Below are 19,495 nucleotides of genomic sequence, written 5' to 3'. Positions count from 1 at the left end.
ATTAATCACATCATTATTTAGAATACAATTTATCAAATATGAACAATGAAGTTATTGGGTTGTGATTTTGAATTAACGGGATGCTCAAGCACGCATGCTTGCTTGTCTGAAGAAGATTGTCCCAAATTTGTAAATCAATTTACAAAACACTTCTTGCCTTCGTAATTAAGGAGCAAAGATAAACATCAGGAGTTTCAGCTATATTTGCATCCCCCGTGCTCCTTTGCGACCACCCAAACATCCACTTCTCCACAAAAATATGAATTGGGTTGAAAATCCCAAAAATCGAAAACACTAACCGGCAAATTTTGCTCCAATTAACACACAATTTCTCCCCAATAAACCATCGAAATCAGTTAATTAAGGTTCCATCTAAAAATTGGGGTTTATATTTTTGAGCACCATCTTTGAATTCAAGAAACTAAACAATAATCAAAATATTTCATGATTAAATTTGAATTAAGTGGTGCATTGTTGCGGGCTTCCGGATTCATAGGCTCTAGCTATTTAAGAGAGAAACAAGGGCCATGAAATGCAAAGAGGAGAGATGGAGGGCGGTGAAGGAGGAGTGAGAAAACTGAAAGGAGGGGGAGGAGGATGAGAGATACGAGTGGAAGAAGTACTGAGTGGTGGTGACTGGTGAGGTTACTTTCTGAAGAGGAGTAAATGGAAGTGGAAAAATGGGTTGAGGAGTAATAAAGGATGAAGAATGAAACTTACTAAATACTTACCTCAAATAATTTGGAATAAAAAGGTAAAATTAAAAAGATTTAAAAAAATGTTCAATGCTTTGACATATTTAACCGGTTACCGGTTAAAAGACCCACGCAAAGTTGACACCATATATAGTTAGGACCTACCAGGAATAATTCGTAGTTGGGTCCTTTTAAAGATAAACGTTCATAGTTGAGACTGTTATTGTCAATTTTTCCTTTTAAAAACTTTAAAGTTCGGGTTTGTTATATTAAAAACTTTTGCTCATTGTGTCTAAATGAGAAAATATTTTAGAAATTCTAATTGCTTAATTTACAAATTTTTTGCTCATTTTGATATTTTACACAAATGAGCAAATATTTTTGAAATTCTGATTGCTTAACTTACAATTTTTTTACTCATTTTGATATTTTACACAAATGAGCAAATATTTTTGAAATTTTGATTGCTTAACTTTAAAAAAATTGCTAATAGTTTTCCTTTTGTTCAATTCAAAAGTAAATAAAGAACTTGTAAAGTAAATAGAATTGATTCAAAAGTAAAGAATAATCAAGTAGGAGAACTAATATAATGAACAAAAATACAAAGAGTTGCCTATGTAGGATTCGAACCTACATCATTGTGCAAACGCACAAAGCTCTACCAATTGAGCTAATTGGCATAACTTACATGTTGGTACCAACACAATTACAGCAAGAATATAGGTAACCAAGATTTCACCTTCACTTGTAGCCAAATTCTATGCCAATTCTTTTGTCGACATGCCCTTTTCAGATCCCTAATACCCATAATCCAAAACAAAAAAAAATGCTGTTGTGTTTGCTAAACTCAGAATGCAGCAACTTTCAACCAATTCCAAAATTTCAGAACTTCAGGTCCTCATCCCTGGCGGCAATCTTGAACTTCTCTGTTTGTTTTTGCTGTAAGAATGAAAATCAACCGAAGCTAAAGAACATCAATATCAACCATTTTCACATCTTATTAGGACATCATAAGATTAAAAGTGTTAAAATTTAACCTTTTTCCAGAGTTCAATGTGTTTTTTGCAGAACCCAGTAACAATCAATTTCCCTTCTTTAAACCACAACTGTCTCATGAAATGCCAAAGGACACTTAAACTCAGAACACTGAACAGCACACCCATTGATTCCTTTACACAACTAACACCTATCCCTCCACTTCCTCTTAGGGATCTTCGAGCAATCGATCCCATCCCGGCCTTCCGGATCCTCAAATAAAACCTCTGGGACTAAAACATCACACACAATGTGAGCCCACCTGCCGTCACTTGTAGGCTTCATAGCACCACCAGTGGCAGGACAAAGTAACCAACTGCATCTACTGCTAGAATTTACCTATTTGTCAACTGCAGCATCATTTCACTAACTGGCACAACCAGGTACAAAAACAAGATATCCAACAAAAAGAGGTTAATGGAGCAAGAGAAACTTCTAGAAGAATCAAAGGTTAAGACAGAAGACCTTGTTGAGGTTTCAACACTGAAACAGGAGCTGGAAATGGCAAAAAAGACGAATGAACTACATAGTTTGCAGCTGGAAAGTGAGGCCAAATCGGTAAAATCTGACTTGGAGAAAATGTTAAGGAAACAAGAGCAGTTTTTGGAAGATTCAATGGTTAAGATTAAAGAATTGGAGATGAATTGTCAGACAAAAGATCAGAGATGGACCAAGAAAGAGCATATCTATGAAGCCTGTGTGAAGATTCAGTGGTCTGGTTTGGAGGTATGTATTTAACTGTTTAGAATTTAGAGTTATCCTTTCGGCAAGAAATATCAAATTTCGACCGTTCTACAAACTGATATACTGCAACACTCAAGAGCTTAAACACTCTTCAGATACCATCAACCAAGAAATCTCGTTAACACAGAGGACCTACCTGGAGGAATTGAACCATGTAGGTAAGAAGTGCCATATGCCCATATTGTTCTGTACTTTATGGACAGTATTGGTTTATTCCATCATCAAACTCAATGGTTTTAAACTATCACAGGTACAAAGCTCAAAAAGTTAGCGAAAGCAGCTCAGAGCTATCATGAAGTTCTATATGAAAATCGCAAATTATTTAACGAGCTTCAGGATTTAAAAGGTTTGTTTTCTTGCTGTTGTTTTAGCCTCGTGAAAGTTAGTGATGTTGGAGCTAATCATGTTGTTTTGTCCTACATTTTTTAACTCGTTGTTTTTTCCTCATTTTCACAGGTAATAATAGAGTATATTGTCGAGTAAGGCCATTCCATTCGTGGGAGAATCAAAAGCAAACATTTCTAGAGAAATGACTGTTACAAATCCTATACTTAACCAAACGATTCTCAAAAGTCATTCATATTCAACAAAGTTTACGGTCCTAGAGTCTAACGAGCTTGACCTAGAATCTAGAGAACCCACCAGCAAACTCGTGGTCATCCCTTTAAGAGAAACAACAGACACTAATATACTTTGCTCATTTCATACCAATCATGTCAAAAACAACAGTGTATTCACATCAATCTCAGTGTACTTCTGCATCATAGTCAATGTCAATGACATCAAACAATAAATCACGGTTATAACCGAGAAAAATAATTCCCCCAAATCAACTCAATTCGAGCAAAACACCTAGTTGATTCGAGAACACCAAAAGAAAACCCCTAATTCAAAAGATTGAATAACATGAACTCAATTCACATAACTACTCAATCAGAAATCACCTGAATTCCAACAAAGAACCTAATCCCACAAAATCAAAAGAAACCCCAAATTTGAGCAAAATCAGTCGAAAACATCAACAGAGTAAGATAAGAAACACGAGTAAGAGAAATAAAACATTAATCGAGAACCTAATTGATCACAAATCAAATTCCACGAACTGAAAAATTGAAGAACAACAACAAAATAATCAGAAAAATCGAAGAACAACTACGGGCTCATTGAATGAAGAGAGAAAAATTAGAAGAAAATAAAATCAAAAACGTACCTGGAGAATTGGAAGATCCACAAAGAAGCTCAAGGGATATGGAAGGAGAATCAAAGAAGTTGAAGAAGATGAATACCCATAGCAGAGGATGTACGAGAGGAGAGAGAAAATTGGAGGATGAGAGAGAAAGAATTCTGAAAATTCGATGATGTGAGGGGAGGTCATTCAACACGTCCAGAATTACTAATTTACCCTTAATGGTTTCATTTGGTCAGTAAATCGCGGGCCATTGGATTTAGTTACTTTGGACGGTTAAGATCGTTTCTCATTCTTCTCATTTTAATGATTTTCTCATTGGAGGGGGACCCTATATATATATATATATATATACACGGAAAATGACGTCCATAATACATGATATAAAGTTGTCCACAATAATCAATGTTACAAAGTTATTTATTGTTTTGAGATCGAGAAAGACGGAAAAAAAAAATCAAGCAATTAAATAGTTTGGTTTGTACCATGTACGGAGTAATATACAGTGTTGATGATCAAAAAAATGGTGGGTGATGTAAAATGATTTTTCAAAAACTTTTTATAATTTTTCTCACCCCAAAAAAAAATCGTACTGATTTAAAAATATTTATGTTTCTATATTGTATTGAAAACTGTGCAAAAAGTGATAGGGGGCAAAAAGAAGAAACGAACCTAGTACATAATAAATTTAACGTTCACTCAATTTTTTTTAACCCCGAAAATACATACGAAGTTACTCTTTTTTTGATGGGTTATTTATAGAAGAAATCTATATTAACATATTTATTATTATTTTCCCTTTTATCTATTTTTTTTTAAATGAAGGGTAATAAGGAAATTCCTAATTTTTGACGCTACCTCGGGAATCAGGGGTTCTTTTATATTAATAGAGATACTTCATAGATAGTCATCCCTAACTTACTTACGGAGTATTTTTTGACAGATTCACATATCATACAAATGTCCTACACAACAATTATGACTCATATTTTATTGTCAAGTAAATAAATAAATTAAGAGAAGGTATTATGTTGTGCATGTTACGGAGTATTTTGTTGGTAGGTAATGATAAAGCCCTGCGCTAAAATCCGTTCGAGCCAATCCAGACTAAGTTAGCGAGCAAGACCCATTTAGAAGTGGAGGGAGGTAGGGTACGAGAATCTCCCTCGAGTCGAGTCAAAATTTAAAGTATACATATTGACATACATTCATTACTGGGGGTGTATCGATCTTTGGTAGGGTCTAAGGAGCTCAACTCCCGAACGAAAAATTTGCAGTGTATTTTTAGTTAAAACATCTATTAAAACTTGAGTATAATTGTATAAATATTATTATATTATTTAATTCTGCTATTGTCCCTTAGTTAAACGGTTCAGATCCTCTATTAGACACTGCAGAATGACCAATGTGAATATTTCAGAAACGAGAATAGTGACTTTTATAGGAGTATGATTAGGCACAACTTTTGGGCTAGAAATATGAGTAAAACATTTATTCAACTTTCATGTGTCGTCACACGTAAAAACAATAGATGTTATTGATGGTAAACAACTACGAGTAGTAAGAAGTTTAATTGCCACGTCATATAATTCGGTGGGCTATCTATATATGGTTTAACACTTTAACCCATACACAGTATGCCAATTGCCATACCTCGATCAGTCCTCGGCTAATTAACTATCCTTTGTGTAGGTTGTGACTGTTGTCCCTCTTTGTAGTACATCCACGAATTCTCCCTTACGTGGAGTACTTCATAATTTATCAAATTAATCAAGGATAAAAGGCAAATGATCCGATTATTATCTTGCCCACTAGATATTGCATGATCAAGTTTTTTTGGTTTGTATTTTGATTATGTACTATTAAAGTATTAATATCACATTTTAGATGCTTAACGTTTTAAAAATATGCGTTTATAATTGTTATTATTTGAATTACAATTCAAAATGAATAATGAATTTTATTTTATACTGTAGTACGTAATAAAATATGCTCAGAGTTAATACTAGGTATATGATTAATGTAAAAAGGATAACATGTTATAAATGTATAAACGGAAAAATGTTGTTGATTATGTTTTTTTTTCCAAATGGATTTCAAACAACAAACAATAAATTTAACGCAAGTAAGCATAAAGAGGATATATTATTCCAAATTTGCAAATTTGTCACTCCAAAAGTAGTTAGTGTTTTAGCTGTTACAAATCCGATACAACTTAAACTGGTTTTAACCGATTTTTTTTTTGGGTGTAGAAAGAGCCACTGAGCGCAAGGCGACAAATGATATAGACGAGGTTCGACCCTGTAACTTGGGTACCACCCCCACAAGATTTTACCAACTAAGCTAGTTGACATCCACGGAACTGACTGATTTTAACCGATTTTACCGTGAATGCTCACAAAGTGACTAAACTTTGTGGAAAAAAATCAACATTCCCGATGTACCAATGGAACAAAAGTTGCAAGCCCTCATGAAGAGAACTGAATATCAAGATTATAGACAATTACCTGACCGATTGCCAAATAGTCGAAAATGATGATATATGCACAAAATCATATACCACTCTATTTTACCATACCAAGTTAGTCCGTTATTACAATCACTTTGAAGACAAATCAACCAATTAATCCATCCTGGAGTAAAACTACATTACTCCAATTCTACCTATAACCGAGCATAAACTCAATCCCAAGCGAATCGATTGCCACCTTTTTGGCAAATGGAGAATGGCAAATTACATTACTCATAATAATTGAACTACAACTCGATCTACAAGGCTGTAACTAAGCACAGAGTACAAACTAAAACTACAGTTTAAGCGAATCGATGGAGAATGGTAATCCCAATAAGAGATAGACGGAGTGATAAAAGGGCTGCTCAAAAAAGATCCTACTATTGCATGATGGATGTGATTGACGACGACGATGATGATGATGATGAATACATAAAATACAAATATCATACAACCACCCCACTCTCTCTCTCTCTCTCTCTCTATCTCTCTCATTTCCTTCCTTTTTCTTTTCGTTTCTTGGGTTGTCTCCTCCTCCCCTTTCCTCCCCCCTTCTCTTCACACATAAAATCCACGCCTATCACCCACCTCCCAACTTTTCCCCCAATCCCCAGTATTTCCCCCCCTTTTTTTTTCTATCTCAACATCCCATCACTTTTAACTTCCTAATTTGTCAATTCCATTCTTCTAAGATGCCTATGCCTGCTTGGTGGGGTAGAAAGTCTAACAAGAGCAAAGAAGAAGCTCATCACCATCATCATCATCAACAACAAACCTTAATATTCGAGCTTAATTCCCAGAAATCCTCAATTCATTCCGATTATTCCAATTCCAATTCCAATTCAAATTCCAATGGTAATAATAACAACAACAAGAGGTCCCCCAGATGTTTAGAAGAGTTGGGTCGTGGGATTGTGTCCCCTAATTTAAGGGTTAATAATAATAATATTAGTAATAATAATAGCAGGGAGTTTGGGAGTTCTGGGTCTGGGAATATTGATTCAGATTGTGAGAGAAAAGTTGTGGGCCATCCTCTTCCTAGACCTACAAATTCTGGGGCTGCTGTTGATCTTGGTGGTCATGCTGTGGGGTTGTTAACATCTGGGTCTGGTTCAATTTCAAGTGTTAGTTCTTCCAATTCTGATGATCCTCCTATTCTTCTTGATCATCTTCAATCTGGGGGTTTCAGGTTTGTATTAAAAATACCTTAACTTTTTATTTTGGTGTTTTTAGGGTTCTTCAATTTTTAGTTTTTTTTTTTTGTTATTTGATCTATGAAATGTTAGGATTGGTAATTTTGATTGAGATTTAGGGGTTATATTTTGTACTCTAACTGTTTACTTGTGCTCATTTTTAAAGTGTGATCCTTGATGTGTGTGAGCTGTCTTTTTGTAGTCTTGTTACTTTTTAGAGGAGTGAGAGAGTTAATTAGGTTGCTTTATGCAGAAATTTGATTTAAAAAATGATATGAGGAATTAATTTCCATAAGGTATTATGCAACCAGGACTTTTTTTTTTTTTGAGGGGATGCTTGTTAGTGGTTTTAGTATCATTTTATAACTGTGTGGCAAGGTTTGGACTTTGGAGTGTCAGATTGAGGCAAACTTACCCCTGCTGTTGTGGATAAAATTTTCCTTTAAAATTGTAGCTGCATTCTTTTCTACTTCCTTGTAAGGTTGGCCATTAATAAATTATTTGAGAATTGAGATGGTTTAACTATGTTGTCATAGGTCATAATATTTTGTGCCTTTGGTAGTTAAGTTTATGGATCACAATGTGTGAACTCTTAGGATAATGATTAATGTCATTTAATTGTTCTCTTAGTTTTTAAAGTTACAAAATTGTTTATGTTGTGATATTTGAAATACAATGGTGTATAAACCAGTGGAAGGGCAAAGAGTCCTGGTCCTGCATCAAGAGGAGCTACTGCTGCTACATCACCTATTCATCCACGGTTGGTCAGTGTGAATTCAGATTCTCCGACAGGAAGACAAGATGAAGGGAGTAGAGGCCATCCCTTGCCCTTGCCACCTAGTTCTCCCAGTAGTCCGTCTTCCCTGCCTAATGGAAGAGCTGGTTTATTTACCGAAAACACACATCTATCAAAATGGAAGAAAGGAAGGCTCCTTGGGAGGGGTACCTTTGGGCATGTTTACCTTGGGTTTAACAGGTAATTGCAAGTCTTTCATATGCAAAAACTATTTTGATCTGCGGGTTTCAGATACGTCAATTTGAATAAATTTCATTTATCCGCAAGGTTTTCCTTTCCTTGGCAAGTCTAATGATGCTTTAGTAGTTTTGCCTTTTAATCTCTCCTGATTAGACAATTGAATTTTATGTTGTTTTCCAACTTCTGTTGAAGATCTTGATGCATGACATTCTCGGATCAGGTTACTTGCTCTTAACGGCCCATTTGGTAGTCGGTAATTAAAGGTGTTAATGAGAATGAATTTTTATGTATAAGAATCGATGTTCATTCCCATGGAAATGCTAGTTCACCTCAAATTGTCTCTTTTTCTTCATAAATTATCATTATTATCCATTACCACTTTGGGGAGTGGTATTGGGTGGAATGAAAATTTATGAAGAAAAACACGAGTTTGGGGATGAGATACCATGGAGATTAAAATGTTACATGCATTGCCAAATTGTACTTGAACTCATTCTCATTGCCGCCATTTATTACCAGCTACCAAACAATTCTTTAGTAGTAAGACCTAGATGTTTTTTAGTTTAAAATGCTGTTCAAAGTGGATCACTGTTATGTGGATCATTGTCCACCTGAGGTTTGTCATGGACGCTCTTTCCTTTTCTGCTAGAGAGTAGTTTCCTATTGGAAGTGCAAGTATTACACCCTTTCTTCATCATGCAATGTAAAGTAAAACAGTTGAACTGCAAAAAGTGTGGTTGATTAGAGTTGGCTAGGGAGTTATTAACTTATTACGAAGGACACCCGGTCATTTTGAATGTTGTTGACCTTGGCAACAACCAACTATTTCAGTGAGAAGCTTCCAGATGACTTCATCAGCTAGACTAGAGTAAGCATAGCTGTTGTCATAATTTGTAGTTTCAAGGATGTCAGAAAGATTGGAGTAATGCTTGATAAGGCCTCTGTATCATTTGGGATCACTCCACCATGCTTTCAAAGATTCTATGGTCATCTTTCTTTCTTGAATTCTCATTATTTGTATAGTTGGCACAATTTTCTTTTTATAAGAGGCTAATTTCTCTTTTCATGATAACATATGGTTGGTTGGTACCGATGTTGAATTGCACAATGTTCACTTATTCTTGTTTGGAGCTTGTTTGCCGTTATTCCTTGCACCGGCATATTGTTGCATATACTAGAATGATTAGATAGTTTTTGTTCCTATTATCTCTTTATTTATTTACTAATAAGAGTAATAACAAACAGCAATGATATGAACTAGTAGTTGTTGCTTTCTGGTCTCTAAATGGTCTCTGCCACTATATCCCATTGCCTAGCATATTCCTTTGGCATTCTTGGGTTGTGGAGCCTGTTTAATGGAATCTTGCAGCAGATCTACAAGTTTTGGCCTGCTTGCGTGGGCTGTGTTTTAGGTGCATGAAGCGTGAGGTGCGGGCAGCAAGGAGTCTTTGAGACGTCCGCAAGTTGGCAGTTACGGAGTTTTAGGAATCTAAGTTGTTTCATAGTATAACTAGTTAATTAATTAGGAAGGTAGATTGTTTTCTTTTGAAGAAGTTTGTTTCTATTTAGAGAGGTCATATACTGCTGTAAGAGGAGGAGAAAAACAGAAAAAAAAAACAAGACGTGAGTGTTTGAGTGATAAACACGGGGAAGCATCCAATCAGGGGATAAACTCTTGTGGGATCAAGTGTGATCTTGAGAGCCTAGTTAGTCAACATCACATCATAGTTTTATGTTTTTCTCGCCGGGTTTCCACATAAAGTCTTTATGTGTCGCTTTATAGTTGTCACAGTTTTATTTCCGCATATTATTGCTTGCGATTAACATAATTGTAGAGTCGCAAATCCCATGTGCCTAACAGGTACCTCACTCCACAGTACTGCATTAGTGAGATATGATGAGAGTTTGTTTTATGTTTTATCGTATTTGCCTTTATCTGCTCTTTGTATAGAGAAAACTTAGGATATTCAAGGTTTATATTACTCCGTATTAGACAATCTGCAATTAGACCAAGATTGTTTCTAAATCTCAAGTGTCCTTATGCGTTGTCTCAAACGACTCAAAGGCAAAATCCATTTTCTGTAAAAATGGTGACTTTCCTTTTGGGAGCTTCCTCTCCTCTACTCAAAGTGTTCCCTGTACATGAAAGTTTTACCCATTGGTTTTATTAAGTACTTACTTTCTTCGACGGATGCATCAAGCTCTCTGCCTGAAGATGAAAACTGTCAAAGTTCATAATTGTGCTATGCAGTTAGAAAGACAGAGGTGGTTTAGGTGCCAACAGTACTTTCGGATATTTCCTCCATGCTTGCAGTCTTTTGTGAGTAATGACTTGATCGATTTTTCTTGTAATCCTATATCGCTTACATAGTAGCTACTCCATGATTTTTATCTTAGATTCGATTTTTGTGGTTTAGTTTACTAGTTTGACCTTTGATGTATTTATTGGCACATTGCTGATGCCCATGTAGCACTGGCCTTTTGAATCTTGCTCTATCGCAAAAAGAGATAACTAGTTTTCTTTGGGCTCCTTTCATCCTATGTCCTCTAATTTTAAATCTTTCCCAACCTTGGCAGTGAGGGCGGTCACATGTGTGCGATAAAGGAAGTCAGAATTGTTTCAGATGATCAGAACTCAAGGGAATCTCTGAAGCAACTCAACCAGGTCTTCATTTTACACTCTCTCCTCTAGCTAACACTCTTTGCCTTTATTTTTATTTTTCTTCCTTTGCTTTTTTACTTGCCTATAAACTCTAGAATGTGATTTTAGGCAAGTTTGGCTTATCTTTCTTCTGCTTATACAGGAAATCAACTTGCTCAGTCAGTTGTCACATCCAAACATTGTTAGATACTACGGCAGTGACCTGGTAGGGCCCAAACTTATGTTGCATTTTCGTTTAAAATCTTCTAATTTTTTGAAATCTGTCATCATTTTCTTATTCTTTTTTTTTCTTTATAAATATCTATTTTGATAGTCTGACCTCTATACCTGAGGCTTATCTTTCTTCTCTTTTTTCTTTCCAGTAACAGTCAACACTAATTTTGCTTGTTTTTCCAGGCTGGGGACACACTATCAGTTTATTTGGAATTTGTCTCTGGTGGATCTATTCATAAATTACTTCAAGAGTACGGCCCTTTCAAGGAGCCTGTTATCCAGAACTATACCAGACAGATACTCTCTGGCCTTGCTTACTTGCATAGTAGAACCACAGTGCATAGGTACTTGTGTTGTGAACATCCTTTTCTCCATTAGGTTTGTTGAAAATGTCTAGTTTCTACGGCATTTAGGGAAACTTATTGGTGTCATTGTCTTTCAAAATAACTGATAGGGATATCAAAGGAGCAAACATACTTGTTGATCCTACTGGAGAAATCAAACTTGCAGATTTTGGCATGGCAAAACATGTAAGTGGTCTCCTCGTTATGCTAATAACAAAAGTAGTTGCTGAATCTGCTCCTTAATCTTCCTGGCGAGCCAAGTAAAATAATAACAATGAGTGTTTTCATTGTAAAACCACTATTTATCTTTCGTTATGCTTCTTTTTCCCAAGCTATGTTCAAGGGTTTTGGCTGACAAGTTACTTTTATTCCGTTTTATTCACTTCTCACTGAGTTGAATTGTCTGATGCAGATAACGTCTTGTAATTCGGTGCTTTCTTTTAAAGGAAGTCCTTACTGGATGGCCCCTGAGGTACTTTCTCCCTCCCCCCCCCCCCCCCCCTTCCTTTCCCTACCTGCTTCTTTTTTGTTTCCCATTTAGTCACCCTTTCACGCTTTCCTACATATTCTTGATAGCTGGTAGCTTGGCATTTCCTATCGGCTACCGTTTTCTCCTTGTTCTACAAATATATTGTGACTGACTTTCTTATGAACTTACAGGTAGTGATGAATAAGAGTGGGTATAACCTTGCAGTTGATATCTGGAGTTTGGGGTGTACAATTCTTGAAATGGCGATGGCAAAACCACCTTGGAGCCAGTATGAAGGGGTATGGCTATATATATTGTTTGAGAATCTACCCAGTCATAATCAAACTTGGGATATACACAGAAGCCAAACCTTTTATCATGTTGGCTTTGCAGGTGGCAGCGATATTCAAAATTGGAAACAGCAAAGATATTCCAGAAATTCCTGATTTCTTATCTAGCGATGCTAAGAATTTCTTGCATCGTTGCCTTCAGCGTGAACCATCTGATCGCCCCTTAGCTTCAGAGTTGCTAGATCATCCTTTTGTTAAAGATCAATCAGTAGGAAGGAATCTCAATATTAATGCTACAAATGAAGCAACGCCATTCTCATTTGATGGAAGGCGCAAGCCAGTAAGACCTCCTACATGCCTTGCCTCTGTTTCTTTGTTTCCTGATTTTACTCTCTTTCTTAACCTCATTAGTGTAGAGAGCTTTTGAAAGTAAGTGTAGAGAGCTTTTGAAAGTAATAACATTGCTATGGGATTGGGCTACCAGGAAGGTTATCCTTTCACTTATTGAAGAAAGTATATGAAAACAGGAAAATAGCATAGGAATTATTTCTCCTTTTTTTTTTTGCTTAAATGCAGGCATGCAGCTATGTACCTCATAGATTATGATGTCTGTATCACAAAAAGAATGTTGCTTACTTGCTTCAGATGTCGAATCCAAAATAGGAAAATATATGAAGTAAGAACTAATATTAGTTGCACCCCCTTGGTGTGTTTCTAATATATTTATCACTTATCACAAAAGCAATTTTGGTAGAAATGAAGGTTGTTTAAGAAAACTGAGAAATTGTTTAGCATAACTTAGAAGTCGTTATATTGTCGTTGGGGAGGAGAATCTTACCTTCTGCATGGGTCGGTCTAAAATGGGGCTGTTTCCTCGTTCTCAGGATAAATGTAAGCATCATTAATGAAAAAATTCCACTGTATATGACATAGTTTCAGGATAACAAAAGCTTCTTTTAGGCTTCGTTTGGTAGGGAGTAAAACGTTTTCATGGAAAACGATTTTCCCCTTTTTAATCATTTTACGTTGTTTGGTTGGGTAAGAGATGGAAAACGATTTTCCTTCTTTCCTCCCTACCTCCCTCTCCTTTCTTCCCCTCAATCTTCACCATCTTCTCCCATTTTCTTTTAAGGTACCAAACAAAGGAAAACTAGTTTGGAATTGTGTTTTCCCTTGAAAAATGTTTTCCATGGAAAATCGTTTTACAATGAAAACGGTTTACGCCTTACCATACGGAGCCTTAATGGTTTACAGATTCTCAAGTAACATAGCTTCTTTTTTCCAAACTATCTATGGCACAGTTCAAGATAATTGCATTACATGAATTCTAGTGGTCCCTTCATTTGTTAATTGATACATCATGTGGTTTCTATTGTCAAACTAACTTTTTTTGGGTACCATCCCCTACCCAATCCAGGGTTTAAGCTAAGAAGAGAATTGACCTTGGTGGAGGGGGTGTTGTTGAGCAGTTTTCTGTTTCTTTTATTAGTTGCTTAAGAGTGAAGTATGACTTTAAATGTTTTTTTAAAAAAAATCTATTTTGCTGAAAGTTTTGGAACAATCTTATACATTAAAGTTCATGAAGTGTAGCGGGATTAAAACTACGGGAGTTAGATGTTTGCTGAAATTATGGTGATTGGGTTCAACTTATATATTATAGCTTTATGCAGTGGGAATTACCCTCTGAATAAATGAACTTCCAATTCAGGTGAATGGAGATTATTTGAATTAGTCTAAACTGTCACATGGAGATATCAGTGAATGTCTTGTAATGTTAGTTACGAGTATTTGGTTATTGGTAGAGGAATGACCCTCAGGTTACCTACAATTTTTACCTTTCTGCTTGACTCAAAAGTGATTTCCTGGAATCTGGGTCAAGTTGTAACACATTGCACATGTTCTTTTGTTTTTATGTTGTTTGAGCAAATAACATATCGGCTATGTTTTCCCTATTTGCAGCAACCCTTGGAAATAAACCCGCGTAGAAAGAGTATCAGTTCCTACGACACGGATAATATAAGAAAACCAGGGCTCGCGATTTGGGAGGCTAGGTAAAGTTCTTTGCCTTCATAACAGATTAGAAGCTGGGAAGAAACTTATAAGTTGGTAACTAAATTGTGCTTTTTTTTTCCCTTGGTAATTTTGGTTTTAGGGATAATCCAAGATCAATCACGTCGCTGCCTGTTTCACCCTCGTCGAGTCCATTACATAAACTGGCACATGCCTCCAAGAGTTGTTTTCTTTCACCGCCTCACCCATCTTATGCTTGGCCTGGGCAAAGCAGCTATAATTTGAACGATCATTCAGTATCTCCAACCAGAGGACGTGCAGGCTTTACACTTGATCCGTGGATCGAGAGTACACTGTTTAAGACCCAAACACCCGGTGGGTCCCCTAATCTGCGGCTTATCTGAATGTCAAGGCCAAAGAGTATATAATCTTCCTCCAAAATTTTCACCCTTGTTGTATGTACATATGTGATGGAGTTGCTCACAAAAGTAAAAATGAAGTTTGCTGCATTTTCTTCACCAAAGTTACTACAGCGCGTTGAAAGTTGAAGACTTATCACAAACGTTTTGTTATTAACTTGTAAAGTTGAGCAACGAGATCCTGCTTAGCAGCAAAAATGGCGTAATCTACAGCTGCTGGAACATGCAATTAATTGGCTCGTACAGGCGGGGTTTTTCATCATGCTGTAAATTTCTCCAGTGTTGTATATAGAAATTGTGTTTGCCCTCTGCAAAAGATGTTCTTTTTTATTTAGTTGAGAAAGCCAAAACTAGGACAACGGCTAAAGTGGGATATCACCATCCAATAGTTTGGGTGGAAGAGAGATTTATGGCTGTGATAACTGACAAAGTATAGCAATGTTCAGAGGTCATTAAATTTAATAGTTTCCATGTCATCTCATTCTAAAATTCTTGTTTACACTACCATTTTGATGTTATGAGAGGAAAAAACCTCAAGAAAAACAAGAGGATGTATATCAGGCTTACAACTGAAAGTTATTTGAACATGGGTAGTACTAACAAAAGCAGATAAAATACTCAAACTTGAGCATTAAACATTAACAAGGAATTACAAACAAAATGCATCCTACATAATCGAAAAATGTGTTTCATTCTTCTCTTTGGTAAAAGGAGATTCCGCCCTAAAATCAGTCAGACACGTCGCTTCTTTGGAAGTCGGCATCCATTGTGTGGACGGCGAGTGGTATCTTCAATAAATGAAATAGGAGTCTGATCTCCTTTACCAAAGGTGTAGCCTTCTTTCCAGCTAAGAATTGCCTGCTTCTTCTTCTTGAAGTGAGTGAAACCATTTACTCTCATGACAACTGATTTCAACCCAAGATTTCTTGCAAGTCTTCCAACATGTTCTGCTGTCGCTTCAGCAGCATATCGGGAAAGCTTAGGGCCACCTTTCATTTCTTCAAGGCATCCTGAAGAAGCTCCTACCTTTTTGTTTCCCTTGGAGTCGGTAATGGAGACGAAAGTATTGTTCTTCATCAACTTTATGTGTACAATATCCACGTTTTCTGCAGCGTTCTGCTTACGTTGTCCCGAAAAATCACTCTTATCTTCGTCTAAGATCCCCTTGACAAAGTCCATAGATTTAAAACTCCCAACTTGTTTGGTGGCAGTTGTATGTATCCTTGCTCCCATGAGACTGCTTTTCCAGCTACTTATGGTTTCTAGTGAAATAAGTTTAGATTATGTTATGGGTTAGAGAGGACTATGTAATATAATGTGATATTTATTCAAATAGTGGGAGGAACACCACAACAATTCATGCATACTCAACCAGAAAATACAACCAATGCCTGAAAAAAATGCCAAAAAGTTTATAACATAGGAGCTCACTCAAGATAATAAGTTTGAGGATTTCTTTAAACAAGAGAACGAAATCATAGCAAGAGCGACGCTCAACCATAAACACCAGCAGACCAGCTAGGCAGTTACTGCAAACATATCACACACTCAGTAAACCAAGTTTCAGTGAATTTTCAATTCCCTAAGATAAACAAAATGCCTTTACCCATACTCGTTTTACCAGGAACGTAGCCTGTTCCAGTTCTGTGAAATGGGATGGGGTTACCGCATTTTCTCATAACACGATCAAGGGGAAGTATGCTCATCGACTCATAATTTTTTTGCCAGAAAGGTTTCTTCAGAATCCTTTGATCTTAGGCTCATAAACATCTCCCTCGGTTTCTCTTACGTTCTTCAAGTAAAACTTTTTTCAAAACATACTCATGTAGTCATACACTCGTACCCACTTTAGAATGACTGCTGTGATTGGGACATAACTTTCAAACACTCCAGAAGGCTAACACCAAATACAATACCAGATCACCGGGTAGAGCAAGCCAAGCTTCTCAGTTAAAACACTGTGTTCAAATTGCCTCATGACCTTTGCTCATAATATTAAGTGAGTTGAGTTAGACAAACTCCCACTAATAGTGTGTGCCTAGCATGAATCCATGAAGGAAACCATGTAAGGTCAAAAGCTCTTCACAGCAAACTTATCTTTAGTAATACAAAATTTGAAACTAAAAATGAAGGGAGAAATAACTTTCAACAAAATTCCTTAAAATAAAGGAATATCTTTTCAAAACATGTGGTTTAGTTGAGGTCTTTAGTTTGATATCCAAGCCAGGATCGAAATATTCAGGCTTAAGATTGAGGAAGACATTTTGAACAAAGCAACAAAAGCCTAGCCTATGTTCAACTCACAGACATCCCAGGATGAGGCAAAATTGGTTAAATATTCCCATTTTATATCTTCGGGATCTTTAATCCATATTTGAAAGGATATTCAAATGCAAAATGGTCTATGAATTTTGAATATCAGCACTATACACACTGGCTATTAATCTATTATACCAGAGATTCAGAAATGCAGATGACAAGTCATTGGAAAGAGATAAAATTATAAATTCTCGTGTTGAGTCTTGTTCTCTTATGTCATTCAAATGATCCCAGAAACCTTTTGCTTTACACAGAAAATAGAAGATACATTAAAATTTTGGCATCTACAAATTGCTATTCATTGGTTAAATCCCGTTGTTTCTCTTAAAATATCAAGTATAATACATGCTAATTGCTGTTAATTTCCCATTTTAACGAAACATCAGGTCTTTGACTCCCTGGAATCCAAAACATGGTCCAATTTGGAAAATATCCGAATCTTCTCTAACTTTGCTAACTTCCTCTTCTCAATAAGAGGTAGAGCTACAATAACACAAGTACAAGGAGCTCTAATCTAGATCTTCACCTAGTCAATTTACAACAAATTACAGGTTAGGCAGTCCTTGTCCTCCTTGAGGCTAATCTAGACAAAAGTAATAAATTCCACTCAGATGATATGGTGTCTTGAAATACTTGGATGAAGAAAATCCCACTGACAAGTGAATCGAGAATATGAAAATAATAAGGATCGAGAATTCCAAATCCACAAATCACACTGCATATAACTCAAGGATAACCCTAACCGAACTAGCAACGTATCATCAAAAAGATGCAAGGAAGACGAGTTCACGTAGAGTCACGAAATATCTTGTAAAATCACCCAATTGGAACATAGGTAGCCTTTTGTAATCCCATAATCTCAAACAGTCTTAACCCCCCCCCCCCCCCACAAGTACCTCATGAGGGATTCTATTGCTTCTCTCTCTGGTTAGAGGGTCACGTAAATAGCTCGAAAACGCACTTGGAAGGATTGAAACTCCGACTTTCACTCAACTCGCTGGTAATTAAACCCGAAAAGAACAAACAGATACTCTAATTCCCACTATAATTGATCAGAACACCAAATGCGGCGATCCATTGTAACCCAGTTATTACAGCTACAATCAAACCCAGAAAACCTGTTCCACACAGTATGATAAAATCAAGAAGAAAAACCCCACCAAAAAAATTAGAAAAATCTCAAACTGTTGCATCCCCTTATATCCCCCACATAACCCAGAAGTGGAGATCCATTTTGCATCATCATTAAGAGCAATGCATTTTCAATTTCTAAGACATATTATGCGAAATTAATAGATGCGAGAAATCAAAATGATGATTAAAGAATACGAGATATAAATACTGAAAAGCGTAAGGGGGATAAATGACCTGAAATTGGAGATTTTGGGGAAGAAAAGGCGCGGAAAACAGCTCCGGCAACAGCCTTGTGCTTCGCCGCCATTGAAAACAGATGGTGTAAACTGGAGTTTTGGTGATACTGATTTGTGAATTTGTATGATGACAAACCTGCCTGGTTGTGCTGTTCAATACCTATGCCCGTTTGGGTTTTAGGTTTTGACGAAGTGATCGATTTGAGTTTTTTTATTTTTTTATTTTTTATGAATAATTTATCTAAACGAAGTTTTTAATAAAATAAAATCAATTTTTATCAACGGTTATTGGGAAAATCAGAGAAAATCATATTTATTTGGATTGTAAAGTGAATAGTGCGATTTTAGGAATTTAGTATTTTAACAAAAATACTTAAGCTGGGTAAATATAAGAAAAAAACTTATCTCAAACAATTATTAGATATCATTTTCTTTTCGAACTGAAATAATATCCGTAACCGTAACCATACTTGTACCCTCGATCTATCCAAAATTTTGGATATGGTATTGATTTGATAACCATATCAACTATAATACCCTATTTTCTAGATTGGTTATATAACAGACTTTCAGGTTTATGAGTAATTTTGTTGGACCCACTTTTTAACACTTGTTTTATATAAAATAAAAATTAAATAATTGTTTTTTTTTTGTGTATGGTCGTATAATAACATATTACAATGTGATTTGTTTATTAACTATAATAGGTTAAGAGTATAATGCATTGTTTTTTGAAAATTTTATATGAAAATCAAATTTTTTTTTGCTATTACGGAGTTTCCTTAATAGCTTACTACGTATATTATAGAAATAGTACTATAAAAAAAAACTGTGAATTTTTTTCATTCCTAACATTTATGATCTTCAAATGAGTAATAATATACTACGTTTGCAAATCAGAAAAATGATTATACATCTATCAATTTAAGAAATATTACTAAATTATGTGAATTAATGGGAAGCAAGGGAAAATGAGAGCTTATATACATGGAAATCGTGGAGTAAATAAGGAAATCGGAAATATAGTCATTGAAATGGGTGCAGCTAACGTTTATGTT

At 35.8% G+C, this 19,495-nt stretch overlaps 3 protein-coding genes across 4 annotated transcripts; 1 reads left to right on the top strand and 2 right to left on the bottom strand.

Annotated features, from left to right (window-relative positions):
* Positions 1-1,253: 1,253 nt before the first annotated feature.
* Positions 1,254-3,861, bottom strand: LOC110775556 (uncharacterized). Of its 2 annotated transcripts, none has more exons than XR_008930884.1 (3): positions 3,685-3,836; positions 1,733-2,610; positions 1,254-1,634 (listed from the first exon to the last, which is right to left on the bottom strand). XR_008930884.1 is itself a non-coding variant. In XM_056840671.1 (3 exons), exons 1-3 carry the CDS (start codon positions 3,847-3,849, stop codon positions 1,578-1,580), a joined length of 453 nt encoding a protein of 150 aa, XP_056696649.1. In that variant the 5' UTR covers positions 3,850-3,861; the 3' UTR covers positions 1,254-1,577. The 2 variants fall into 2 exon arrangements, 1 of the variants encoding a protein (XP_056696649.1); XM_056840671.1 differs by having other exon boundaries at positions 1,733-1,963; positions 3,685-3,861.
* A 2,698-nt stretch (positions 3,862-6,559) lies between these two features.
* On the top strand, positions 6,560-15,224 carry LOC110775554 (mitogen-activated protein kinase kinase kinase 3). Its single transcript, XM_021980162.2, has 11 exons — positions 6,560-7,361; positions 8,057-8,341; positions 10,919-11,006; positions 11,146-11,208; positions 11,400-11,560; positions 11,671-11,746; positions 11,973-12,032; positions 12,221-12,328; positions 12,423-12,659; positions 14,279-14,370; positions 14,472-15,224. Exons 1-11 carry the CDS (start codon positions 6,865-6,867, stop codon positions 14,731-14,733), a joined length of 1,929 nt encoding a protein of 642 aa, XP_021835854.2. The 5' UTR covers positions 6,560-6,864; the 3' UTR covers positions 14,734-15,224.
* Positions 15,225-15,281: 57 nt separating this feature from the next.
* On the bottom strand, positions 15,282-18,623 carry LOC110775555 (probable ribosomal protein S11, mitochondrial). The gene is made up of 2 exons (XM_021980163.2): positions 18,436-18,623; positions 15,282-16,010 (listed from the first exon to the last, which is right to left on the bottom strand). The coding sequence occupies exons 1-2, from the start codon at positions 18,506-18,508 to the stop codon at positions 15,481-15,483; spliced, it is 603 nt and encodes a 200-aa protein (XP_021835855.1). The 5' UTR covers positions 18,509-18,623; the 3' UTR covers positions 15,282-15,480.
* Positions 18,624-19,495: the final 872 nt, after the last annotated feature.

Source organism: Spinacia oleracea, chromosome 3, assembly GCF_020520425.1.
Source record: "Spinacia oleracea cultivar Varoflay chromosome 3, BTI_SOV_V1, whole genome shotgun sequence".
In the NCBI taxonomy this organism is placed as follows: Eukaryota; Viridiplantae; Streptophyta; class Magnoliopsida; order Caryophyllales; family Amaranthaceae; genus Spinacia; species Spinacia oleracea.
Note: the sequence above shows the minus strand (reverse complement) of the source record. Positions and strands in the feature narration are given on the sequence as shown.

Bases quoted from the DNA above. Each gene is read 5' to 3' on its own strand.
- LOC110775556 (XM_056840671.1), bottom strand. From the start codon at position 3,849: ATGACCTCCCCTCACATCATCGAATTTTCAGAATTCTTTCTCTCTCAT. The intron at 1,964-3,684 runs GTACGTTTTTGA...GTGATGTTTTAG, and splicing joins TGGATCTTCCAATTCTCCAG to TCCCAGAGGTTTTATTTGAG. The intron at 1,635-1,732 runs GTTAAATTTTAA...TCATTCTTACAG, and splicing joins ACATTGAACTCTGGAAAAAG to CAAAAACAAACAGAGAAGTT.
- LOC110775554 (XM_021980162.2), top strand. From the start codon at position 6,865: ATGCCTATGCCTGCTTGGTGGGGTAGAAAGTCTAACAAGAGCAAAGAA. The intron at 11,007-11,145 runs GTCTTCATTTTA...CTGCTTATACAG, and splicing joins CTCTGAAGCAACTCAACCAG to GAAATCAACTTGCTCAGTCA. The intron at 11,209-11,399 runs GTAGGGCCCAAA...TTGTTTTTCCAG, and splicing joins GATACTACGGCAGTGACCTG to GCTGGGGACACACTATCAGT.
- LOC110775555 (XM_021980163.2), bottom strand. From the start codon at position 18,508: ATGGCGGCGAAGCACAAGGCTGTTGCCGGAGCTGTTTTCCGCGCCTTT. The intron at 16,011-18,435 runs GTCATTTATCCC...TTATTTCACTAG, and splicing joins CCCAAAATCTCCAATTTCAG to AAACCATAAGTAGCTGGAAA.